Source organism: Phaenicophaeus curvirostris, chromosome 1 (assembly GCF_032191515.1).
Source record: "Phaenicophaeus curvirostris isolate KB17595 chromosome 1, BPBGC_Pcur_1.0, whole genome shotgun sequence".
Lineage (NCBI taxonomy): Eukaryota > Metazoa > Chordata > Aves > Cuculiformes > Cuculidae > Phaenicophaeus > Phaenicophaeus curvirostris.
In genome coordinates this window covers 116962599-116986139 of record NC_091392.1, presented here as the reverse complement: position 1 = coordinate 116986139, position 23541 = coordinate 116962599, and the positions used below count along the sequence as shown (strand labels likewise).

Here is a 23541-nt window from a genome sequence, read left to right as displayed (position 1 = left end):
CTGTCTCTAGCTAGTTCGAGCTTACTGTACTGAGCGGGTGAATGATGTTTTCTGAGCCATCAGATTGTTGTCACTTAATCCAAAGAAGAATAACACTGAAGATTAATTTTCCTTCTTGAGAAGGCAATAATTTTTTGCATTTGCATATATAATACACATTTTATATGTGATTCTGCAAGAAATCTGTAAATAAGCAGTTCAGATTTGTTATATGATAACAGTACTGTAATTATATCTCCTTTCAGTGTAATCCTCTCTTCCTAGCCTCACTGACATTGAACAAGTCCAGCACCGACAAATTTTGTGACTCTATCAAACAAAACCCAGACTCCTGCAACTAAAACTCTTATGAGATTTTGTCTAGAGATAATACAGAAATACAGACTAGTGGTTTATTCTGAAGTCAGTCAGTACAACACTTTGTAGTACTTGTTAATTAAAGATCCTAGTACCATAGCAGTACATCAGAGTTTGACCTGACATATATACTTATCAAGGGAAAAACATCTGCTTTAGAACTGAAATGTTTTACGACAATGTGTTAGTGTCAGGAGCACAAGAAAAAGTTAATTAAAAGAAATGTAAGACTCGTGATGTCTGCTTCAGAGACCTAGAGGTCACTTTTGCTAGGCAGAGCAAAATAAACAGCAGAACTTGTAATTCCTTGCTTTGTAAGGCCTGCAGACAATTATTCCAGGATGCACACCCGTGTCATACAGATGCATCACATGGGACCATGCAAGCTTCAGAGTGGCTAAGTCAGCTTTGATGAGTGTAAGCAAATGCCCATTGTTAAATTATGATCTGCACATGTGTATTGTCAAGGTGTGAACTGGGCAGTGAGCAGACATAGCCTTGTAGCTTTGAATAATTCCCGTGGGCAAAGACTGCCAGTGCTAGGACCATGGTTTCAGCCTCATTCAGCACTGTGGATTCGTACTTGTACTTGCCCAGTAGACATTTTTCTTCAAGCACTACTTTTTTTCTCTAGCAAATACACTAGCTTGTTTTCATGGAGACAATGAATCATTCTGGAGAGAATCCGGTACTGCATTTTCTCTTTGCTTCCCTAGGTGAAGCATCCCCATAAACTACTTAACTATTTTTTAAATTAAAAAATAATCCATTAGGAGCAAACAGGAAGCAGCACTATTTTCAATTAGAGTACAACATTCTGAGCTGTTTTAGATTGTTGGCTGTGAGCATGGAGAATAAACAAATATAATTGGATAAAAGAGTTAAATGTTGATGAATGCAAAATGTCAATTAACATTTCAAACATTAACGAGTGTTCAAGTATGAAAGTCTACTGAGGATCCAACTTCAAGTCACCAGAGCTTTTTCCATGAGCTTCCAGAGATTTTGGATCAGGACTGGGCTGAAATAAGTAGGAAGCAGGTGGATAGGGAATCATGCATTGTACACCAGCACTTGTCAAAATGGCAAGCATGTGTTAGGATTCTGGGAAGAGCAAGAACTGCATGGTACCTTTGGGTAGGATGGTACATCCCGCCGGGGAGTCAGCCTCTTGTTTTCATCCAAAAAGCTGTACTTGCAGGGACAATTAGTCCTGAAATGAAATATTCAGCTCTTAATACTGTGGGAACAGAACAGCAGTGTCTCAAAAAATGCCAGTAGTCCTCTTGTCTTTCAGTAGACATTTCTTGAAGAATTACCCCACTATGTAACCTCTATTCTAATGTGGTGTTGAGCAAATCCTTTAAAGGTTTGATCTTCTTTAGGATTTTGTCCTCTTGTGCAGTACCCCTGTTGTCCATTCTCCATTTATTCAAACTCAAATGAGGAGCATCTGTCTTCAGACAAGCAGCCATGGATACCCAATCACTTCTATTTAAACCAAACAGCCTCCCTTTCAGCAAGCAGCTTTCTATCCACAGCAGGCATGTAAGTTATCCAAGGACAGCAGAGCCTTGCCTGGGGCCACGCCAGTGAGTATGGACATTGGCATGCCTGTGCTTATTTATTAGTGTAGGCACCCACCGAGGCTATGGCTTATTGCAGCCAGGACCCTTGAAAGTAACACCATCCATTTTGACGGCATGACCATCCTCCCTGCTGCCCTTCAGGTGGGGCAGCAGCAGTGAGGGACCAAGGCTCAGCAGACACAATCTTCTTGGCTCCCTGGTCCTGTAGGAAGGGAGCTGCTGCCAACAATTACAGGGAATTAACACTTGCCTGCTTATTAACAGCAACACTCACTGCCAGTTATCTACTGTTCCTTCTACTGCGTGCAGAATCACAGAATCACTAGGTAGGAAAAGACTCCCAGGATCGAGTCCAACCATTCCCATCAATCACTAACCCGTGTCCCTGAGCAACTCATCCACCCATCCTTTAAACACCTCCAGGGAAGGTGACTCAATCACCTCCCTGGGCAGCCTCTGACAGTGCCCAATGACCCTTTCTGTGAAAAAATTTTTTCACAGAAGAGCCAAGATGATGCTATCCTGTCCAAGCAGAGGACCACGATGGCTGGAAGTACACATTGTCCTTACAGTCTTTGCAGAACATGTACATTACCGGAGCAAAGTGCAGCACCTTACAGCCACAGGAGGCACAATAAAACTAAGAGCTCTGTGGTGTCACCTATGGCAATATTAAGACTTTAATTCAACGTGTGTTTCCCAGGTAGCTGGTTGTGTGGACTTTAATTTAAACTTTCACAACTTGTATCTATCCCTGTAATCCTAAATTTTTGATTATACTTTCTCAGTTTTAAAGCTTCCTAACACATGAAGCTAAAAGGAACCTCCCAAAGAAGCCAGCCAAATTATTACACTAAAATTATGTCTTTTTTTTCCTTCTTAACAATTTTACATGTTCTGTATTGCATCTCTTTGTAGTGCTTTTCTATTGGGAATTGGTCTGGGTCTCTTCTTTTCTTCTCTTAACGCTGATGTCTGCCATCATTTCTGATGGTGATGTCTGAATCTGCAAAAGTTACATCACCTTACAGTTCTTGGTGGTCAGCTGGCTTCAACCAGCTGCCTTTTCCTGCCCTGTTTAGGAAGATTCTCAGTTGGTGAAAAGCTGTCTTAATAGTTTCTAAAGCTGTTTCCTCAAAACCCCACTATAAGGGGTATTAGTATAAAAATAGTGAGACTGGGGCATTCTTTGCATTAATTGGAACTGCCTGCCAGGGTTAACTGAGGGTCAGCCAACTATCTGCAATTCTCAGCTGTGTACTAAGACATAAAAGCCTTCATCCTACCGCACTGGGGGACACACCAGAGCCAGCATGCATCAGACCTTTACAAATGTAAAACTGTATCTGCAAATGATCATGATTTTAAATGATAAGATGATGTTATTAGCATCTGCCAGCGGTAAGCACAAAAAGCAGACTAGCAAGAAAACAATTTGAGGGTATGCAAATAGGGCTGCTTTGCTCTTCTGCAGAGGAGAGATGCACAATTTCCCATGTGTGGTGAGTTTTACAAACCTAGCTGTTCATCCCCACTCTGTTCTTTGGTAATGTAACAGCAAACGTAAGAAATTGTAAACATACAAGAATAAAGCTACATACACTGTGATACTACTGAAGGGATATATGCACTCACACAGAGTTACAGATGTTAATTAAATTTAGATGTTATCTCTAATAGCAACTGTAATGCAGTATCTAGCAAATGACATTGCACAAGGGGTGACAAGTCTAAATAGAAGGAAAATCATCTCCATTTGCCCTGGGATGCCTCTGTCGCCTCCCTTTCCCTCTCTCAGCACACACATATCTCATACCAATGGGCAAGAGCTTGCTTGGCTGTTCTAGGATGAAGCACCCCTAGGCTGGGATCACAATGGGCCAGTGGCACGGCTCCTGTTGAGGTGGCTCATTCCTCAGCAGCTCCCGATGGGGCTTCTCTTAATGGCAGCTACCAAAGAGCATCCTCTCTTCACTGTTGTAGCAAAAAGAGGAGATTGTAGCCACCCCTGGTTACACACTGAACCTGGCCACATCTAGCTGGTGCTTTGGGACTTAAGCCCTTAGGGTATGGATAATCATGGGCAGAATTTTGTGCAAGCAGGAGGAGCTTTTTTGCAGCTGGGAGCAAGACCCAGCTCCAGGCAATCAAGAACTGTGACAGGTAACTGCCACACCCATACAGCAAAAAGTGATGCTGAGCTGAGTGAGGTAGGCTCCTGCTTCAGCTAAAGCAGCTGTGCAGTGCCACCTCTGAGCAAGCCTGGGAGTCAGTGCCCAGCACTACCTGCTGTAGAGCACCACACCCGTTTTTACCATAGCTTCCCAGCATCGTGCTCCATGCTGATCTCTGTTTTTTTGGCAGCTGTCACATCCCACCAGAAGCCCTAGGCAAAGGCTACACCTCAACTGCAACCGGCTGCACTGAGCAGACGCAGCACTCCCCATTCCTATTTTTCTTGTTAACAGATTGCTGTTCAAACTACAAAATATAGATCATAAGGTGACAAGTTCTTGGCCAGGTATGAGTCACCCCTGCTGCTAGGACAGTCTTGCACTTCCTGATGTGTGTCGTGGCAACTGGGCAAACATGAAGTTGCCGTAACTTCTTTTGTTGATTTTAATTCCCTATCTGCCAGTGTATCACTGCACTCATAAATGCAGCTCTCCCAGCTTCCACAACAGTCAAGATAAAAGCAGAGACGCATGCATGGGCACTCACGTTATTCACATCACACCTGGCACAAATCAGCATATGTGTTTTTGCACTTGCTGCCAATCTGAGCTCTGATTTTTCTAATGAGAATTCCTTACGCACATCAACAAGAAATGAAGCAAGCCCTGGGCAAACTGCAATCCATCCTACTGGTATAAATCTGGAGCTGGTTGGAGGTTAATAATGCTCCTACACTAGTCTGTCAGCTGAATTTGGCCTTAGACTTTAACAGGAATGTATTAACACCGTGCCTTCCGACATGTGTGGATAGAAAAAAATTATAAGAGCGAGTGATTATAAAGCCTAATTCTTTTAGCAAATCTCCCATTGCCCTCAATAGGAAACAGCTTTGATTAAAGGTCAGAGAATTTGACCCCAAAAGAAGAAAAAGAGAGAGGCTGTCAAGATAGCACAGTTCCATTTGCTGAGAAAAATCCTCCTCACCCACACTTTGAGCAATGTGTTACATTGCTCTTCAGCAACCATCCCACAAGTGTTCATAATCTCACGGTGATGATTTGCTTGTCCTAATGGCGTGTTTCAGCGACACAGGGAGCAGACCTTCCAGCTGAGACCACATACCGTACAAAATGCATTTTTTTCTGCTCTTGTTTTAATTACAGCGAAACCAAGCTTCACAATCACAGTGAGCCTTTGAATTAAAAAGTAAATTCCTAATTTCTTGTTGAATTTGAAATGGGTGTTTTATAATAGCATGAGATCACAATTAGAAGAGCTGCTACATATTTATTTGATATTTTCCCACAATATACTGGAGCTGATTTGAGTGCTAGCTGATTTCCAAACAAACACCACACTATGCAGAAGTTCTTTTCCCATTCCTTCTCTCCCAGTAAATCTGGATGAAGAATTCCCATTCTGTATGGTGGAAAAGAACTCTCTGTTGCAACATCTTTTTCTCTATTCCCATGACCCAAGCTGTTTTAACTGATGAGTGGCTATAGTTCTCCAAATGTTAAATTAAAGCCACTGTCCTTAATGCTTATTGATTTGCTTGCTCCTTTACCTCTAAGCCTAGAAGGTAACTCAATTCTGCGAGAATGTTGCATTAGGGTTTGAAAGCAGATGCTTATTTCCTTGGTTAGGTCCAAACCAGAACTTACCTGCTGCTTCTTGCTGCCATTTCCTCCCTCATCTTTTTAATATCACTCTTGCATTTCTCAATCTCCACTACTTTCAGGCCTTCCACTGTCAACAAAGGAAAACAACAGCGGTGTTACCATGGCAAAAGTTGAAATATTTCATTCCACAATTGTGTAAAACTTCAAAGGGTTTTTACAGCGTGGTTATCTAGTGAGCCAGCAAGTTCTTACACTCTACCCCACTTCTTGTATACGCAGGTGCTGCCAAAGTGATATACCTTGACAACCCATAGGAAATCTCTGCTGCCAAATTTTGATGATAGCTATAGTATTTTAATTTGCAGAATAGCTATAACATCTAAGCTTTTCCATGGCTGTTAGCAGCAGTCAGCCGTTCTGGTGCCTTCACTCCTCTGCTGTAGAACACGAATCAAAGGAAATCCTGAGCAAAAAAACCCTCCCGTGATGGGATGATAAGCACGGCTAGGAAAGCACGTCCCAGTAGGATTAGAATTCCCATTAAGATAAAAGGTTTTAATTTGAAAGTTCACACAGAGCACTAAGTAGCTCTGAGAGGCATTGCTAGATACGGAGACACCAAAGCAAGAACACAAGAGAGAGAAAGAGATGTTGAAAAGTTTTGCTGTAACAATTGGTAAGTTTTTTTTTAGGTATTGAAGATCTGTCACTTCTTTTTGCCAATCAATTTTGTAATCAAAGGTTATTTCTGCATGCAGCACAAAAAAAAATCCTGTATTCCCTTTCTGCTTGTAATTATGACAGCCACAAGGCAAAAAGTTTGATTGCCTCTTTATGCAGTAGTGCAATTCATTCCATCTAGCTGTGAGAACCTAGCACAGCCCAAGTATGAGAATATTTTCCCTTTTCTTTACCCCTCCTTGAACTATCAGTGTGCTCAAGGACATAATACAGCACCATTTATTAAGTACATGTCATTCATACGCAATCATTTCACAGCTCATTTGTTTACTGAACTCATTATTTGCATGGACAAGCTGTGATTCAGGGAACTCCAGGGAATGTGCAATTGTACAATCAGTATTCAATCACTTTCTTAGAAAATAATAGTTAAAATCACACTTATCTGGGAGGTAGCATGTAAGTGATAAAAAGCTGCCTCGGAAGGGGACAACTCTGTAGATAAGCAGAGACCTCAGTTTTGTTTTCTTTATGTTAATAACAACAAAGATTGCCACTGGAACTGGGAAAGGGGAAAAATAGAGAGGCATATGAACCGAGTCCAAAATGCCATGTATTGGGAGAAGAAAGGGAAAGGGTTTGCATTTGTGCTTGATTAACAGGGATACCCTCCATTTAAAAATCCCATTTCCAGATTAACATTCTTTCATCCAGCATTGTTACATGCAATTTCTTTAGGTGATCACAATGTGACAATACAGGCGATATGCTGTCCTGCTTATTCAGTATCTTCATTCTGGATATCTGTTTGCAATTTTCAGGATTACTAGGTTCAACTGCTGGCGATCAGCCACAGCTGACCTGCAAGCCCTGAGCTGCTGTGTTCCACCACGGTGCATTTATCTGGGAGAGGTTTGGGGGTAGCCCATTTGCCAAGCTGTCTAAATGCTGGCCGCTGCCTATTTGAGGCAGTAGGTGCAAAGCAGAGTTATCAGACCGACCAGGTAGTGGGGCAGGCAACCGCAGAGAGAAGAAAAGTTATAGTGCAGCCTGGAGCATATTTTCGTGTTGCATCTCCTTAGTTTTCTTCCAAAACCTCTCCAGGGGAGCAGAGAATTTACATAATGATTTTCTTACAGTAGATGTGAGGTGCTTACAAATTGTATAGGGTTTTTGCCAGCTTCCTTGTTCATGTGTGGGCTGCAGTGTGATCACAAGCAGAGTAAGTCAAGCCACGGGACAATGCATTCCCTGTGCTTGCCCCGTGTGGACACATTTTCCAAGGGGAAGTCACAAGCTTTAGATGGGATTTAAAAATCAGTTAAAAGATTTGGCTCCTTGAAAACACGTCTGTGATGCAGTCTCTAGACAGTAATGGGAAGGAAGCTGAGAACGCTTTATTTGAGGTGCAGATGTAGTGCTGTCATGAGCACTTATCCCCACACACACATCCCCTCTGGGGAAGAAATCTTGGATATCACATGTGAAAGTGGTGGAAAAAGAATCTCTGAAGGAGGCAGGAGAAAAGGCAAAACAAAAGCACAATTCACATTTGGCTTGCAAATGATAAATGGCCTTGTCATGTGCACTGATTAAGGGCCTATTATGTTATTCTGCAGCAAGAAATACCTTCTGAAAAGACCCTGTGCTGTCTAAAGAAATCCTTGGGCTGAATCCAGCGCTGAAACATGGCTCTTAAAGCAACCCCTGGGAGTCCTGCACAAGCATGGAAGCTGGACACTCCCTTTCCCTCCCTGTGTAGCTTTCTACATGTGAAAGCCTAGGATTATTCCAAAATGTTGCAGATTTGGCTCTGTTGCAAATGCTCAAAGTCAAATTTCCAGCAGATGGGTGCACTTGCAGACAAGAAATCCAGGGAGCTCCTTCCCACAAGAGATGGGTTTTCTACATCTGCTGCTGTTTCCATCAGTGACAAGACCCACTTACAGCAAGAAGCCTCCTCTAGGGACCAGCGCATTCAGCTCACCTACATGGCACGGCAGCTCTGGGTAGGCTGCTTTCCCTAAACCAGCGATAAAGTGCTGGGTAGTGCACTTTATAGCACAACTATTCCCTGCCAGCAGCAGCATGCAAAACTTTGTTATCTCCCTCTGCTGCTGCTGGCTGCCAGTGGTGATGAAAGGCAGCATGTGCGCAGGGTGCTGCCAGTGGACCCCAGGGAGTCATCAGGGGAACCAGAGGCCAAGAGCAATCCCTAGCTGGCTGGGATAGTTGCTCGCGTGGACTCCCAAGAGGATAGGAAGACCCACAGGAACACTTGCCTCATTTGCTCTAGTCCGTGGCACTTAGCCCTGAGAACTGGAGCTGGTCAGAAATTTCACAGAAAATGCAGAGTGACTGAGCTAATCTTTCTTTCTTCCTTCCTTTCTTCCTATCTTCCTTTCTTACTTTCTCCCTTTCTCTCTTTTCTTTTCTTTTTTCTTTTATACAAAAGTATAAAACAGCAGAGCCTTGGGAAAACCAGCAGCCAAGCAGACAGGGACAGTTTGCTACCCAGGCTCCTTGCAAAGACGTGTGCTGGGGGTAGGCACACTGCAGGTCACCCCCTCTGTGGATATTGCCAGGAGAGTCCCACTGTACTGGGATTCTGCAGCTGAGGTGGCCTCTGGAGAGGTTCTCCCGCATCTGCTCTTTGAATAACGACATCTTTTCCTTCTCACTGTTGACAAAGGCATCACTCTCACCAAGCAGCTGCAGGGTCAAGGTAGCTTCTAGTCAGGGGAAATTTCAACAAAACAATGTCTTCAATGAACAAGAACTTTTTTTTTCCAGCTAGGTCTAGCGAGAAAGTGCTTTCTGCAGCTGTAGAACCACTGAAGACCCTGACCGCCCCTGGCCTAAACGTGGCAAGTCAGTGAGGATGTGGCCTTTGGTGTCAAAACGGTGCTGGGTGACTGCCTTATTCAGCCCTCTTCCCTGCCTTTCTGGGACTTGTGTTCTGCGTAACATACTGAAAAACAAGCCACACGCTGCATGGAGGAAAAAAAATGACAAAAAAAACCCCAGAAAATTATCTCTGCTCAGATGAAATTAACTTATTTGTTGCACAGTAACTGAATACAGGTGTGTTACTGTTAACACACTGAACAAGTAAGGAAATTGATGTTGCCCAGCAGCCTGTCAGGTAATAGAGCCCTAGAGGGGTGAATACTCATGTCTGCAGCCTACGATTCACAGCCTTGCAAGACAACAAGAATTTCCCTCCAGCTGCGTTGAAGCAAGTGCTGCACTGCTCTTTATGGACACTTCGGCATTCGAGCTGTATTTGTGCTCCACGTGTAGCGTGCACGTGTGCCATGGGGAAAGCCCTGGTCCCATGCTGGGCAGGAGGAGGCGTGCACTGAGCAGAAATGCAGCCAGGTCTCAGCGCTGGGTCTTGATCGGCAGCGAGGACTGCCCTGACTGTTTAATGTGCAGCAAATCGTAGAATCATAGAATCACCAGGTTGAAAAACACCCACCGGATCATCAAGTCCAACCATTCCTATCAAACGCTAAACCATGCCCCTCAGCACCTCGTCCACCTGTCCCTTAAACACTTCCACGGAAGATGACTCAACCACCTCCCTGGGCAGCCTCTGCCAGTGCCCAATGACACTTTGTATGAAAATTTTTTTCCTAATGTCCAGCCTAATACACTTCTGAAAAGAGGAAGTTTCTCTGCAAGACAAAATGTTTGACCCCTGCAAGTATCCAACATGAAGTAGAAGCTGCTGCAGCTGCATTACCCTCACGTCATTAAGTACAAAATCATAGAATCATAGAATCATAGAATCATAGAATAGTTTGGGTTGGAAGGGACCTTAAAGATCCAGCAGTCTCCCGGAATGTTCAATTAAGGGGCAGGGCTTTGGAGGGCATGCCAGTGCAGAGGTGTAGGGGTTTCATGGGTTGCAGGGCAGGTGATGGGGGGACAGGGCTGAGAGTTGGGGATGTGGGAGGGCAGGTCGGGGGACTTGGATGTGGGGGACAGGGAGGTGGGCGGTGGAGACCCTTTGCCGCAGGGACATTGCAGCAGGAGGAGGTGGCTTCAGGTGCAAAGTCTGGCAGAGGGCTCAGCAGCCCCTTGAAGGGGAGGCCAGGAGGTGGACAGGGTGCCTGCAACACTTGATGCCTGTCCCTGGAGTTGGGTGCTACCACGGCCTCCCACCTTCTCCGTGCCTCACCCCAGGCTGCCCAGGGCCTTTCAGGCCCAAGACTGCCTAAATTACAAGTGACTGGAAAAAGCGGAGAGGCTGTGAGGAGTGGGGTAGAGGAGAGGTACCATGAGGGCAGCAAGACAGGGGGGTTTTGAGGCACCGGTTCCCACTGCAATAGGAATAAAGGGACACTCACATTCAACCTTTTTCTCCAGCATTGCCAAGTGATTAGCTACTTCCGTTTTCAGCTCATTGATTTTAAAAACCCTGGAAAGAAAACCCTCATGTATTAATGTTATACATTTAATGCCTAATCTACCCAAGGCACAAAGGACTTTTGCTAGAAATGTCTGTATTTTTCAGAGGATTGATCTGTTCAACTTCAGTTGCCATAAGGAAAAAACTTTTCCATGGAAATGCTAAAATTTGGGCAGAAGAAACACCGGGGGTTAATTTTCAGGAAAAAACTTAACAACAAATGATTTTGTTATGGCCCTGGGAACATACTGCGGCTCTGCAACACTTCATCACTCCCTCTGTCAGCAGTGACTTGTTATTGTACCCCCCAGGGAAGCAAAGTTAAATTGATAATGCTTCGCCTAACAGCAGCATCTCAGTGTCTGCACACTCTGAGTACCTCCTCCTTTTGACTTATGCTGGTGAGCTGCTGAGCTGTGGTGGGATTGCTCTGTGTTAGTGAAACCAGCTGAAATAAAATAAGCAGCTATATAGATGTTGAGAAAGCCTCTCAGAGGAGACACGTATTTGTGTGATAAAGGGAAAATTAAACAAATCAGATGATTTGACTATCAATGAAGAAACATTTCTTTCCCTTCCTAAAAGTGCAGGAGCACAATAAGAATATTTATATTAACGGCTTGATCTACTTTCTAGATCAAAGACAATCACCAAAATTGCTTTTGGTTTAATCTACTGTATTGCCATCAGCAGGAAATACTAACTTTGGCAGGAAGAGTTAGATTTGAAAGTGATCTTACGTGCCCTTCTGCCTCCTGTGAAAATTTCACTTGAGACTGATAAAAGAAATAGCATTTAAAATTAATAATGATGTTCCACTTCTTGCCTTGAGAACTGCTCAGCAATCTGTCCAAGTAAATTCTGGAACAATTCTTCTTTCTCTGAAAAAAAACAAGAGGGAATCGTAACAGAAAATTAAAGAGGAAAGAAGATGCTCTCAAACTCCTTGCAAAGTGGCGACCCCAGACTTCCAGCTCAGGTGGTAAGACATTTAGCCAAAAAGTCATTCTGGTCCTTCAAACATTGGCAGTGTTTGGGAATGACTCCTCATCTCACCTGTCTTCCTTTGCCTGCAGATTACAGTCACAGTTTCTTGCAAGTTTCTTGGGGGCTTGCTGCTTCTCTGAGAGATGGTTTGTTTTGGGGCAGCACTCTCTGGAAAGAAGATCCCCTTTGTATTTCTTGGGTGGGACACCCAGGATTGCTGCCTGCTTTTGGAAGGTCTGGCCCGTAAGGACCACCTCTAAACCACCAGCACACTGTGCCAGTGTGCTCACGAACAATGTAACAGCTCATGAACCCAGCTTGCCTTTCCTATTTACATCAGGACATTATTCTGGAGATCAATTTTCTTTGCGCAAATTCATATTGCTATGCATAAACTTCAGGCAAACATGAGATGCCAACGTGACTGTCTTTGCAGAGTGAGATCCACCCTTCCTGGTTCATGAGGTGGATACAGCAGAGAAGAAGTTCCCCACACCTTGACAACATAACTTAGACAGAGCTGCCACGGGGCTCCAATCCGGATCTCATTGTTGCCTGAGCTGCTGCTGCAGTAGTGGCCACACTGGGAGAATTTGCCTCCTGCTGCCAACTCCAGCACTTTGGCACCTCAGATGGCTCGGAAAAGTCAGCCCAGTGAAGCCCCAGTCCCCTCCTGAGACTATCACAGGACTGCAATAACTAACACAGGGAAAAGCAAATGAATCCTTAAAACAAGACCCTAGATTTCAAGAGACTTCAGGAAAGAAGAAACACGATAGCAACGTTTTCCCATCTTTCAGTCTGTCTGCACTGTATTCACATAGATAGGGGAAGCATAAATCAAGTTTGCTGAGCTATGATCTGCTGTTTTGAGATTACTCCCACTTTCCTCTATCAGCTAATTTAAAACTGTACTTTGCTGTAGTTGTTCTCATGTCTGCAATGTGGATGTGCTTTTGGTTTCCCATGCTCAAGGATGGGAAACATTAATTTTCTCAGAGATCACTGAACAATACCCATTTGTATCCTACACAGAAATACCCTGATGGCATTTCTGAAACTACTTTTTGCATTTATTTGAGGAAGCAAGATGCCCCACGAGTGCAATCACCCAGGCAAAACACATCAGGCAGAAATAGAGCCCAGCATCCACACTGTATTTCTAAATAATATTTCTTGTACCTTTTGAAAGGATTTGTAACTTCTCAGTTATTAGAGATGCCAGAAATACTTGTCAAGAGCATTCACTTTGCTGGTCAAAATAATTTGGCTGTTACCCCTGTGTCTCTAAACTGGAGCAAGAGCTTGGTACTCTGAAAGTCTCAGATTTAATTCCTTCAGCTTTATTTGCTGTGATCCGACTCCCAGTGGAGTGGCTAGCAAAGCAAATGAAAATATTAATTCTATTCACAGAGACCCATTTTTCGATTTTCTCACAAAACCCTTTTGAAAACCCAAGCACTGAAACAAAGCAAATGCTGTGTCCTATTTAAGACAGGAGAAAAGCTTACCGTATGCAGCACCTGAGATGGTACCTGAGTCCAACAGTGAAAATAAGCAGAGAAACCCGTGTCCTCTCACTTCGGTTCTGCTGAGCACTCTGACAGTGGCTGTAGCGTGCCAGAGACTGACAAGTTCCCTATAAACACCGTTCCAGTAAAAAAAAAGAAACCAACCTTACTTTCACTCCCTCCCCCTGTCAAAACTCACTTGGAATATTAGGACATTCCCATCCAGGGAACAGTCAGCTGCAATCTGATGTTTATAGATGTAATAAAAGACTTTCAAAACGAAGATGTATGTTTTTATAACCCTAGGGTGCAGTAAAGATATATGACTAAGAGTGGCAGTTCATCTCATCTTAAAGAGACAAAGATCCATTTCTTTGCCCTGTTCCTTTCTGAGGGGAAGACCTCTGTTAGCCTCTGATTCTGGAGAAAATAAGATAGCATGTCAACATCAGTTAGTCTCACTTGTCTGCTCCTTTGTAAAACAAGAGGGCTAAGTGTCCTTTTGCTCCCTTGGTTACCCTTGGTCTCCTTTTTTTAAAAACGTCTGGGCAGGGCTGTTATCCCGGGTGTACACAGCTTAACTTTTCCCTCAGTTGCTTCATTTGTTTTGCTGTGATTCCCTCTGTGAGAAGAAAATCCTACTGCTCATAGAATGGTCAGCTGCAATCTGTGCACCTTGCTAAGGGTCTCCATCTCCTGCCTGCAGCAACCCCAAAGCCAACAACAACACTCTTCTCAGCTCACCCTCCACCAGCACCATGAATGCACAACATTTGCAAACACAGGTGTTTAGGAAGACAGATTTTTGCACAATATTCAGGGCATTTTAGAGCTGACAGATGAAAATCAGAGCACTTCACTTCAGAAGATGCTGCAATAGCACAATGTTGGGAAGGGGACAGGCCAGCTCAAGCCTCCCCCGGCTTCCCTTGGCTTATTCCTGTGCTCGCTGCAGGCACAGGTACTCCAGCTCCTTGGCTGCTGGCCCTGCCAAGCTCATCAGGGAGCTTGGCCAGGGCGTCACGGAGCAAACAGACATTTTGCCCTCCCTCCTGGCAGCCCTATCTCCAGCGGGTCTGGGCAGAAAACAGGCACGGGATACGCAGCAGCAATTTTTTCCTGCGACTCCCGCTGCAGCCAAATAGGAGGGCTGGCAGCAAGGGTGCACCTTCCCTGCCAGACAGGGACTAGGTACATGCTTGGGCAGCTCAGATTATGTGTGGATTGACATGGATAGTTTATAACCCACAGGCGTGCACCCTCTGCTTCACATCACTCTGCTTGATGATGACTTTCTCTCCTGTCTTACTCACCACGATCACAGCTGGGGAGCCACCTCCATTCTCCCACCCTCCCCAACTCCTTTTGTCACTCTGCCAGGCTCGACAGTTTTTGCACCCTCAACAGGTTGCAAACAGAGTGTGTAGGGAGGTCTGAGAGTGAGTTGGTTTCCCTCTGTCTTTTCTGCTATGGCCATGAAAGGCTGGGGGGACATGGATGTCTGCGTTTCCTTGCCAGCATCAGCCTGGTGAATTCCTGCCACACGGTCTCTTTCTCACATGTGCCTGTGCCTCTGGCTTGGACTCCTATCTGTATTTCCCCTTTGTTGGTTTGTTTGGATCTGAGCAGTCAGAGGAATTAAATAAACAAACAGCCAGGTGGACAAAAGCCTCAGGAAGGCATGTGCTTCAAGCCCAATCCTACATCCATGAATCAAGTCATATCAAGCGCCAAATTCCCTTGACAGCTCAGGTTAACTTGGGCTGCTGCATGCAAGTCCTGCTTATGTGAGTAATTGTGAAGCAGCTGAGTAATTGCCCCCATCCTGATGCCTGTATCCATGTGAAACATGTAAGGAGCAGCAGGCAGGAGGTTTTTTTCTCTGATGTTCGCTGCCTTTTTCCCTCTTGACTGAGCTATGAGTGTGAATATGCCTCCAAAAGGAGGAGAGAGAGATCCCAGAATAAGATTTATTCACAGTGACAAGCTTCTGTTGCTTTGTCTGTAGCATTCTGCACAAGATCTTGTGTATTTAATCTTTGGTGGGGGGGGGGGAAGCTGTCTCCGCAGACCTCTGAGGCAGCTGCACACATGGTTGGTGGCTTCAGCAGCAGGCAAGGGATTTGCACTGATTTGGACATGCGCTTTCTAGCAGAGAGCTGCACAGGTCTCGGTCAAGCTAGCTCCTCAACTGCAAGCCAGCATCCCTGGGGAGAGACCATGGGTTTTCCTCCCTGCAAGCGCTAGATAGCTTGTTCCCTGCTAGTTCAGGCTGCTGAACAAGGAATGGCAGGTGATAAGCTCTCCCTGTGTGCTGGCCTCCATACCAAGTGGACACTGCTTTCTTTGGGTTTCGTCACCTGTTTCCCCAGGGACGAGGAGATGCGCATGTTGAAAGACCCACCACAACAAGCTGGAGGCAGAGATGCAGAGAGAGCAAGGGCTGTTTGGCACGCGTCAGGCTCTTTCAGGTCACATCCCTAGTGAGCTCCTGGGTTCTTTCAGCCACTATGTGCTTTGCTGCCCTAACTTTGGAAGGGTAGGAAAGCCCCTGTACACATTTCCCTGCTGTTTAGGACTGTGGTGGATCAGGCTCACTGGACGTCCACAATAGCACCTTCTTCTATACTATCAGAAATGTAACAGATTTCAATTTTGTTTTTCAAGAATATGTTGCTAGTAGAATTTGTTCATTTAATTGGCATCTCCAGCAATATTGAAGAGTGCCTGAACCACACTAATTACAGCCTCAACACAGCCATTGCTTCATGAGTTCTGAGCACATTCTACTGTGAGGATGTCGATCAGAGCCTTTCTGCTGCTGTGAGAGAGAAGATGCCCATTTGATAGGCTTGGGAGTTTAAATACGCCAGGGAGGTGGAAAGGTTTGGCACTGGGTGCGATGCTCTGCTCGCATAGCCACACACCTTCTGGTCCGGGGCCGCGGGAGGGAGGGACGGTACACGATGCAACAGTCCCCCAGGCTCCAAGCCTGCCAGCTGGGCCCCTGCCTTTGCTTGCAGACAGCTGACCCCATGGTGATACAGCGATTGCTGCTGCATCCAACGGGTGCTCACTGGAATAATAATTTTTTAATTCCAATTCTCTCCCTTGACTATGGCCAGGAAATGAAGAACGGTTTCTTAGCAGGACTCTGGTGGATATCTCCTCTGCTGGATGAAAGCCACTGCTCATATTTTCCTCCCAAAGGATCGTATTTTCCAGTCCCACCTTTTACAATCCTTGTTCCGCTGAAGCGTGCGTCACTCTTTTCCAGCTGCCTGGGACACTGCTGAAAAGAGGTGCATTACCTCCTCCACTACTGTGGAAACTGGGGTGACCTCTTTTTTTTGGCATGTATTTCGATGAGTTGCTTTGAGAAGCAGAATACACAGGCAGAGTTGTTTAAGAAGTGAGAACTAGAACAGAGCTGGTTTTTTTCTTTTAATGAAGATGAACAATTTCCCACTCTGTTTATTCTTCCTACTCTCAGCAAAATGTCAGGAATGCTCAAGATTAATGACAACTCATGTGAAAGAGAAACAGATACCAAGGAACATTAGTTCCATCACACTCAGTTCAACTTTCCTCCTCTTTCCATAGCAGACTGTCTTATGCTTTGGCAACCTACCCTCAGAATTTTTCTTGCACTTTTCTGCTTAGATCTTTGGAAATCCTTGTTTTATAAAATGCAGGGAGGGAACAGAGACTTTGCTGACACAGTGATCTGTGCTCTGCACAAAAAAAAAAAGCCACGGGCTGTCAGCTGGGGTGAAAAATGAGGGCCCTGGGAGAGTGCGAAAAGTCATACATGGTCTTATAAAAATATACGATTAGCTTGATGTTAAGGGGAAAGAAGAGGGAAAAGGCAGATTTTTTAGAAAGCCCTTTGGCCAGCTTCCCAGCTGGTACAACACAGTTGTGGCATTCCCTGGTGGAGCCTCTCTGGCCTATTCGCAGCTAATTGTCTGACTCGGAGACAAAAGCTATTGGTTACCCACACCAGCTGGTACACAGAAGCACTTACTCCAGTTAAGACTCCACTTTTTCTGATCTGATAATGCAAATAGGGTACTCTTAGAATAGAAGAGTGATGCTGTTTCAGCAGAGTTTGTTACAATAAGGGAATAGTTCAGGAGACAGCTTCTTTTCCCTCAGCAGTCGTGTGTGTCCCTTGGCTTTGACTACCTCCTTCTGGCAACAGTGGCAATCACTGATACGGGACCTGTTTATGGCTTGTAATGAATCTTCCTGTGATAAAGTTCTTCCCTGTTTCCTACCTTCTTTGTTCCTTTTGTTCTCTGCTTGTCTTTGCTCTCTGCATGCACAAACTCCCCTCTGTGGCCTCTCTGTCCCCCATCCCATCCTCCTACGCTGCCTTGCTGTGTCCCTTTCCCACAGATGTTTCTGCCACAGTGGATGTGGGTACCTCAGAGCGTAGCTTTCATTACCTCCACCTCTCCATCTGAAAAAGGCAGTGCTGTGAGACATTATGTTTTCTTGCACAACAAAGAAGCCTAAGCAAGAAGACGAGCCGGGACCAGCAAAACTGTCTTGCCCCTAATCCAAGAGCCTCCCTCATTACTGCAAACAACTTTTTCCAGCCCCAGACTTTCTGGCTCCCTCCTGTTCTTTCTGTGTAGTCTACATTTCCAAGATAATCTTAGCTTCTTGCCCCATGCCTTTCTTATCTTCTTATTTTGCTGCTCCAAACTGTCCCTAGCTGTCTCCTATCCTCCTGCAGCCCCTGCCTCAGCAGCCAGCCTCTCCCCATAGCTCCACAGTGGACAGGCTAGGGCTTTTACTCAGGCTACCTTAGAGTGAGTGGCAGGAGATATTGCAGTTGCACAGACAAGAGAAACCATGAGCCAGATAGATACTCTACAGGAATTGTCTCAAGCAAATGATCTGTTCCAATGCCTCAGAGCTACTGGCCTGAGCATGACACTGGCAGGCAAAGAGAAATAGTAGAAGAGCCACTCCTGCCTGTGGAGTACAGCAGAACTGTGTGCTGGGGAATGCATTCCAGATGTGCTTTTTCATCCAGGCCTTCTTCAATCTCGTCAGGTGTACTTAAATATTTATTGCACTTAGAGCTACCATGCCTACAAAAGAAATTATGCTCTCTCCTCAGCCATTTGGAAATAAAATGGAGTCCAAACGTTGAGCTCAGCTTTCAGCAGGGCCTTGCTGGGAGACAAACAAGTTTACCAAAACAGTACTGGACTCGCTTTCGCACAACATCTGCCTCGCCTGAAAGAAACCACTGCTCCTTGTGAGACATTTCCCAGGAGATCAGTTGTGCTGAGTCAGACCAGAGCTGAGCATAGTGAAAGTCTCCTGGACCTCAGCCATGCCACTTCAACCTCAAATATTTTGATACTTGGGGGCTTTTTTTTAGCTTTCCTCCAGGACACTGTGATCAGATACTTCTTATTCTGTCATAGCTACAACAACAACAGTGTCATCTTTCTTTCTTGCACCACAGTCACTTAATTTCCATGTGTAAATGTTCACAAATTCAAGTTTAGTAAATTTAGTTCAAAAGGGTCATTTTACCTGAGAGCTGCCCAGAGGCAACAGGTATCACTTTGTATGGAGACCTGGAAGAGTCAGAGAAGGTTGATGTTAGCAATACTCAGAAAGCAGCGTGTATTTCACCTCTACATTCCCCAGCTAGGAAGAAGTACCTGAATATATTCTAAACTTTCTTAAAACCTGTCGGTTTAAATATGCAAGACACACTTTTCATAAACATACAGCTCTCCAGTTTACTACTGAATTAGAGACAAAGGTAGCTTTCTTGTGCTGTATGGTCACACAATGAACATGGTTAGAAACGCCCCCACTTTGGCAAGCCTAGACAATCTGTGTATTGAAATGGTGGGGAAATTTTATAGGTCAGAAAGGAGGTCTTGTGGTGAGGATCATCATTGTACTATGTCTTTGTGCACCATCTTAAGCAGTAGGTCCCCCCGAGCTGGGGCTCTGCCATATCGTAACAGTGAGAATAATGTCAGTGATAAGTAATGATGAAATACACAATGAATTAAATAAAAGCAGGAGTAACTGCAAGCAGTCAGACTAAAAGAGCCAGGCTGAGCAAGAAACAGGAAGCCAAGGTGAAAAAGAGAAAGGGATTTGGAGGCAGGAAGGGCCAAAGCCAGCATGGAAGAGACCCAACCTCATCAAAGACTTTGCCTTTGCTTTGTAAGTAACGTCATGGCTATGTTCTAGCAGAGCAATAAAGGAGTGGGGGAATAAAGGAGGCGAGAGCCTTGACAGCAAATAGGGTGAAATGGGTAATGTAGAACAGATGTTCTACATTAAATACTTGAAAGCTGTATTTTTTCCTTAGAGAATTACTTTTACTTTAGTAACAAGTACAAATCTTTAAAACCGGCAGGCATTAGTGTAATAAGCCAGCATGCAATTCTTACTGTCATCTCCCTCCCTCCAGGGAGCTGCTCACCTCCCGCTGCAGGCAAAAGGCATCTGCAGGCAACCAACAACCCTTCCCTGGGGCTTAACCCTACTTTTGAAGAGCAGGTTCAATGAAGACTTACCTCTCTGAGTTTGCAGGCATTGTCGGATCAATGGATACCATACAATTGTCTGCCGTCAAAAGGGAGATCGTTGTATTCCTGAAAAAACATATTTCAAGGAGGTTTATTTGACCTAGAAGTGCTAGCTGAACTTCAGTATTGCTTCATGGTGTGCATAGCCATCTTCTCTCCTGGCCTGGTCTGGCTCTGTCTCAGAATCATTCTACCTTGGTGTAGCAAGGGTCAAAGAACAGGACAGGGTAGGCTTGATGCTTCACCTATTTCAATCACCAGAGATATTTCTGGCAAAATGTTAAGTGTGATCATCTTTGATCTCAGAACAGGCTTTTCTCCCTGCTAACTCATGCATTCTGTTGACTCATCAACTAATAATTTCTATTAAAAAGCCATGTTTTGTGATATATTGACTCAGCAATTATGTACTGACTCACGCTATACAAGTGACTACCACTGCTGTGAATGTCTTGACATTGTCTAGTTACTCCTTCACCAAAACAAACAAAACAAATGTCTTGCTGAATACGGGGCCTTTTTTATATACTGTGCTAGGTATTTTCTCATAGACTGAGATATAAACCCTTGAAGTTTAGTCTGGCTCCAGGAGCCAGGTTGAAATGAACAGTTCTTTGGAAGTTTTCTGATGAAAATAAAATGACAAATACACAGTGAACACCCTGTTCATGAATGACTGAAACTGCTAAATAAAGTTTCCTCAGCGGTGGTGTGGAAGTGTTTGGCATCATAGGCAAATGAGAGTTATTAACTCCAATGTCAAATGGGAGGAAACAGCCAGGATAAACAGCATGAATGTTAATTCTGTCCTGCAATTATGCAAAATCTGAGTCAGTATAGACGATTTTATCTTTCAGTCCCCAGAGCTGGATTCATGCAATAAACTCATGATTAAAGGATTAGCTTATTTTTTCCTGTTTCTTTTCTGTATTGTAAACCTGAATATACAAAGGTAAAGACTGGCTTATTGCATGCTGCTTTCTGCATCTGGCCTGCACTGCTCAAGGCCTATATGCAGACAGCAGATGTCTTCTCCTAGATGTGACTAAGGGGTTTCCCTCCCCTTGCACCACCATGCTGGACAGGCAGTGCAGAAGTGGCCCTTGGCCACCATGAACCAGCCTATCCCATCTCAACGCACACCTACACCTGATCCTAGATGCCTCTCAAAAAAGAGATTTAAGTTAGTTGTTGCTCTCTAGGTTGAAGGTAAGACAAGACCTACAGCAAGAGAGATGCATGGACTTTGCAGGACAGTGTAAATTAAGGAATACTTGGCCTGGGCAATAGATTTGGGGATATTCTTATGCTCTATGAAATGGTTTTGCTCAAGTATTTTGTGTTTAACTTTCCCATCCAGACCTGGGATTAGATGATACTGTATCTAGATAGAAAGCTTATCACCTAGTGGTAATGCTTCTCATTGGCCCTAAGTTTTTCCCTAAAACCAAGTTTTAAATACGTGGTTGTATTGCCCTTGATATGGGCAAAAATGTATTGTTTAGGTATAACCGGTAAGTGCACATAACCCGTGTGCACTGAGGGCTGAGCTTCTGCACTTGCTTTTATTTTTCTAGACTATATCTCTTCTGTTCTACTCTATTCTGTTCTACTCTATTCCATTCTGTTCCTCAGGCACAAACGGTGCTGAGGTGGCTCAATACCTGCCAGATCTTCATGCACTTTTCCAGCTAGTGCTCTCTGGATTGCCCCATTTTCTCCTTTCAGTGGACTGGAACAAGAGAAAAGCCTGAATAGCAGGTAAATGAGTCACTGGAGGCCTGTCTTTAACTTATCTCCAGAGGTAAAGGAACAAAAGTGAAATGAACGTCACAAACGAGAAGAGAGACCTACCTTGGTAACCCTGTTGCAATGCAGAAGAGGTCCATGATATCTTTAGAGTTGCAGTATTTACTAAAGATCACCTTCCAAATCAAACAGCAGCAGGGGGAAAAAGATGAAGACAGAAAAGAAAAAGGACAGTCAGTTCCCATGGAGTTACAAACTCTATTCATGCCTGAGCTGGGCTTATTTTAAGGCTTATCCTACCATTTCAATTATCTGATTTGACTTGTGAGCTGGAATATTTCTCTACTCCTGCTTAATATCTGTCTTTTTTGATAAAGCAAGCAAGCTCTGGAGACCTAATTGCTTTGTTCAGAAGTAGAGCACTACACATGTGAACTGAGAGTGAAAGGATTTTTGTAATGCAGTACTGCTGCAGGATGATAAGAACTGTAAATTTAAGGATATGAGGGCCCAGATATAGGAAGAAACAAGCCCAGATCTGGGGAAGTCCTTGGATAATACAAAAGGGCATTGCTTTTTGGACTACAAACTACACCAGCTTAAGCTAGTTTTAAACTGAACATAGTTTCCCCACCCTGGGTTGCACCAAATTTCTAGCTGACTCTCAGACTGTATATTATTCCTGCTCTTAGGTTGGAGCTCAGGTCTTGAATTACAAAATTTGCCACTGCTTCCTTCCCATGTCCCCAAATAACTCTTCATCCCCTTGCCATTCCACAGATGCCAGGCAGACCCTATGTGGAGAAGACTGAGCAGCACATCTAGGAGCACAACATCCCCTTGATCCCATTGTGATACATCCTTCAATGGCACAATTCCATGCCACAATTTTCTCCAAGACTCCTGCATCTATTAAGACATCTGGGTGATGGTGCGCCCTTGCTGAGAAGCTATTCTGCAGCTGGAGTAAGGGGGCAGAAAGTCTCTCTGTGTCCTTTTGATTGACTCAGCTTTGAATCTGCTATGGAAGTCAAATGCCCCATTGCAGTCAGATCCAGCTCATCTTCTCAAGGCCAGGAACAACAGTGAGCAGTAGGGCTGCTGGGGCTCAGTTTCCTGCAGGGAGTGAGGGGAGGCAGTGCTGTGGGGACAAGTGGCTTTCCTGGCCAGTGCTGGAGCACACCTCCCTTGCACCCCCCACAAGAAAAAGCAGCCACAGAACCTCTGGATTCAGGGTGGAGAAGCTCAAAGGGACTTGTGGAGGTCTACTGGCAAAACTCAGGAGGAGAAATAAAGTGATATTTTGCAGATGAGGTCTTAGGCACAGGGAGATCAAGGTTGGAAATCTCCTGTCCTTGTGAGTGCCTTGCTGGAAATACTATTTCCTATCCTTAAAATCCATCCGTAGCATCTCATCTTCACGGTCACAGTTTCTATTGCTGTGCACCACTGGCAGTGACAGTGTGCATGGCCACAGATCTGCCTTGAGGCTGGTGACCCAGAAAATGAGGAACGTGTTTCCTGGTTTGGCTTTCCAATGGTTTGTTTTCACTGCCTTGCCTCGTGATGCTAGGAGAAGTTAGGGGATGCAGGCAGCAGCGGCTGCAGGCACTGGAGCTACTGCTGCCCTCCCCCCATCAAATAGGCTCCACGTGTTCAGTGAAAAGAGGATGATGCTGGAAAAATAACGTCATCATCTAATTAAAGATTCCAAAAGGTGTAGGTGCCAGGAGTTAATTAAGCCTGCAACCTCACTCATCAGCCTTGGCCTTTAGGTGCTTTAATTTCAAAATCATAATAGTATTTCAGGGACACGATTCCCATTTGCCTTTTCTAAGGTGCCTTTCAGACACCAAGGGAAATCCCTTACCCAGA

General features: G+C 44.6%; 1 protein-coding gene across 2 annotated transcripts in view; it reads right to left on the bottom strand.

Annotated features, from left to right (window-relative positions):
• Nucleotides 1-23541, bottom strand: part of PDE9A (phosphodiesterase 9A) — a 51442-nt gene that overhangs the window by 16956 nt on the left and 10945 nt on the right. Inside the window, exons 2-8 of one of the 2 annotated variants that reach the window (XM_069872363.1) lie at nt 21772-21842; nt 19906-19983; nt 18899-18942; nt 11668-11722; nt 10780-10850; nt 5786-5870; nt 1489-1570 (exon numbers count right to left, since the gene is read on the bottom strand). In XM_069872363.1, coding sequence (XP_069728464.1) covers nt 1489-1570; nt 5786-5870; nt 10780-10850; nt 11668-11722; nt 18899-18942; nt 19906-19983; nt 21772-21842 — 486 coding nt within the window. Of the gene's footprint in view, nt 1-1488; nt 1571-5785; nt 5871-6042; nt 6406-10779; nt 10851-11667; nt 11723-18898; nt 18943-19905; nt 19984-21771; nt 21843-23541 lie in introns of those variants that run through there. The other variant, XM_069872354.1, reaches the window with a different exon arrangement.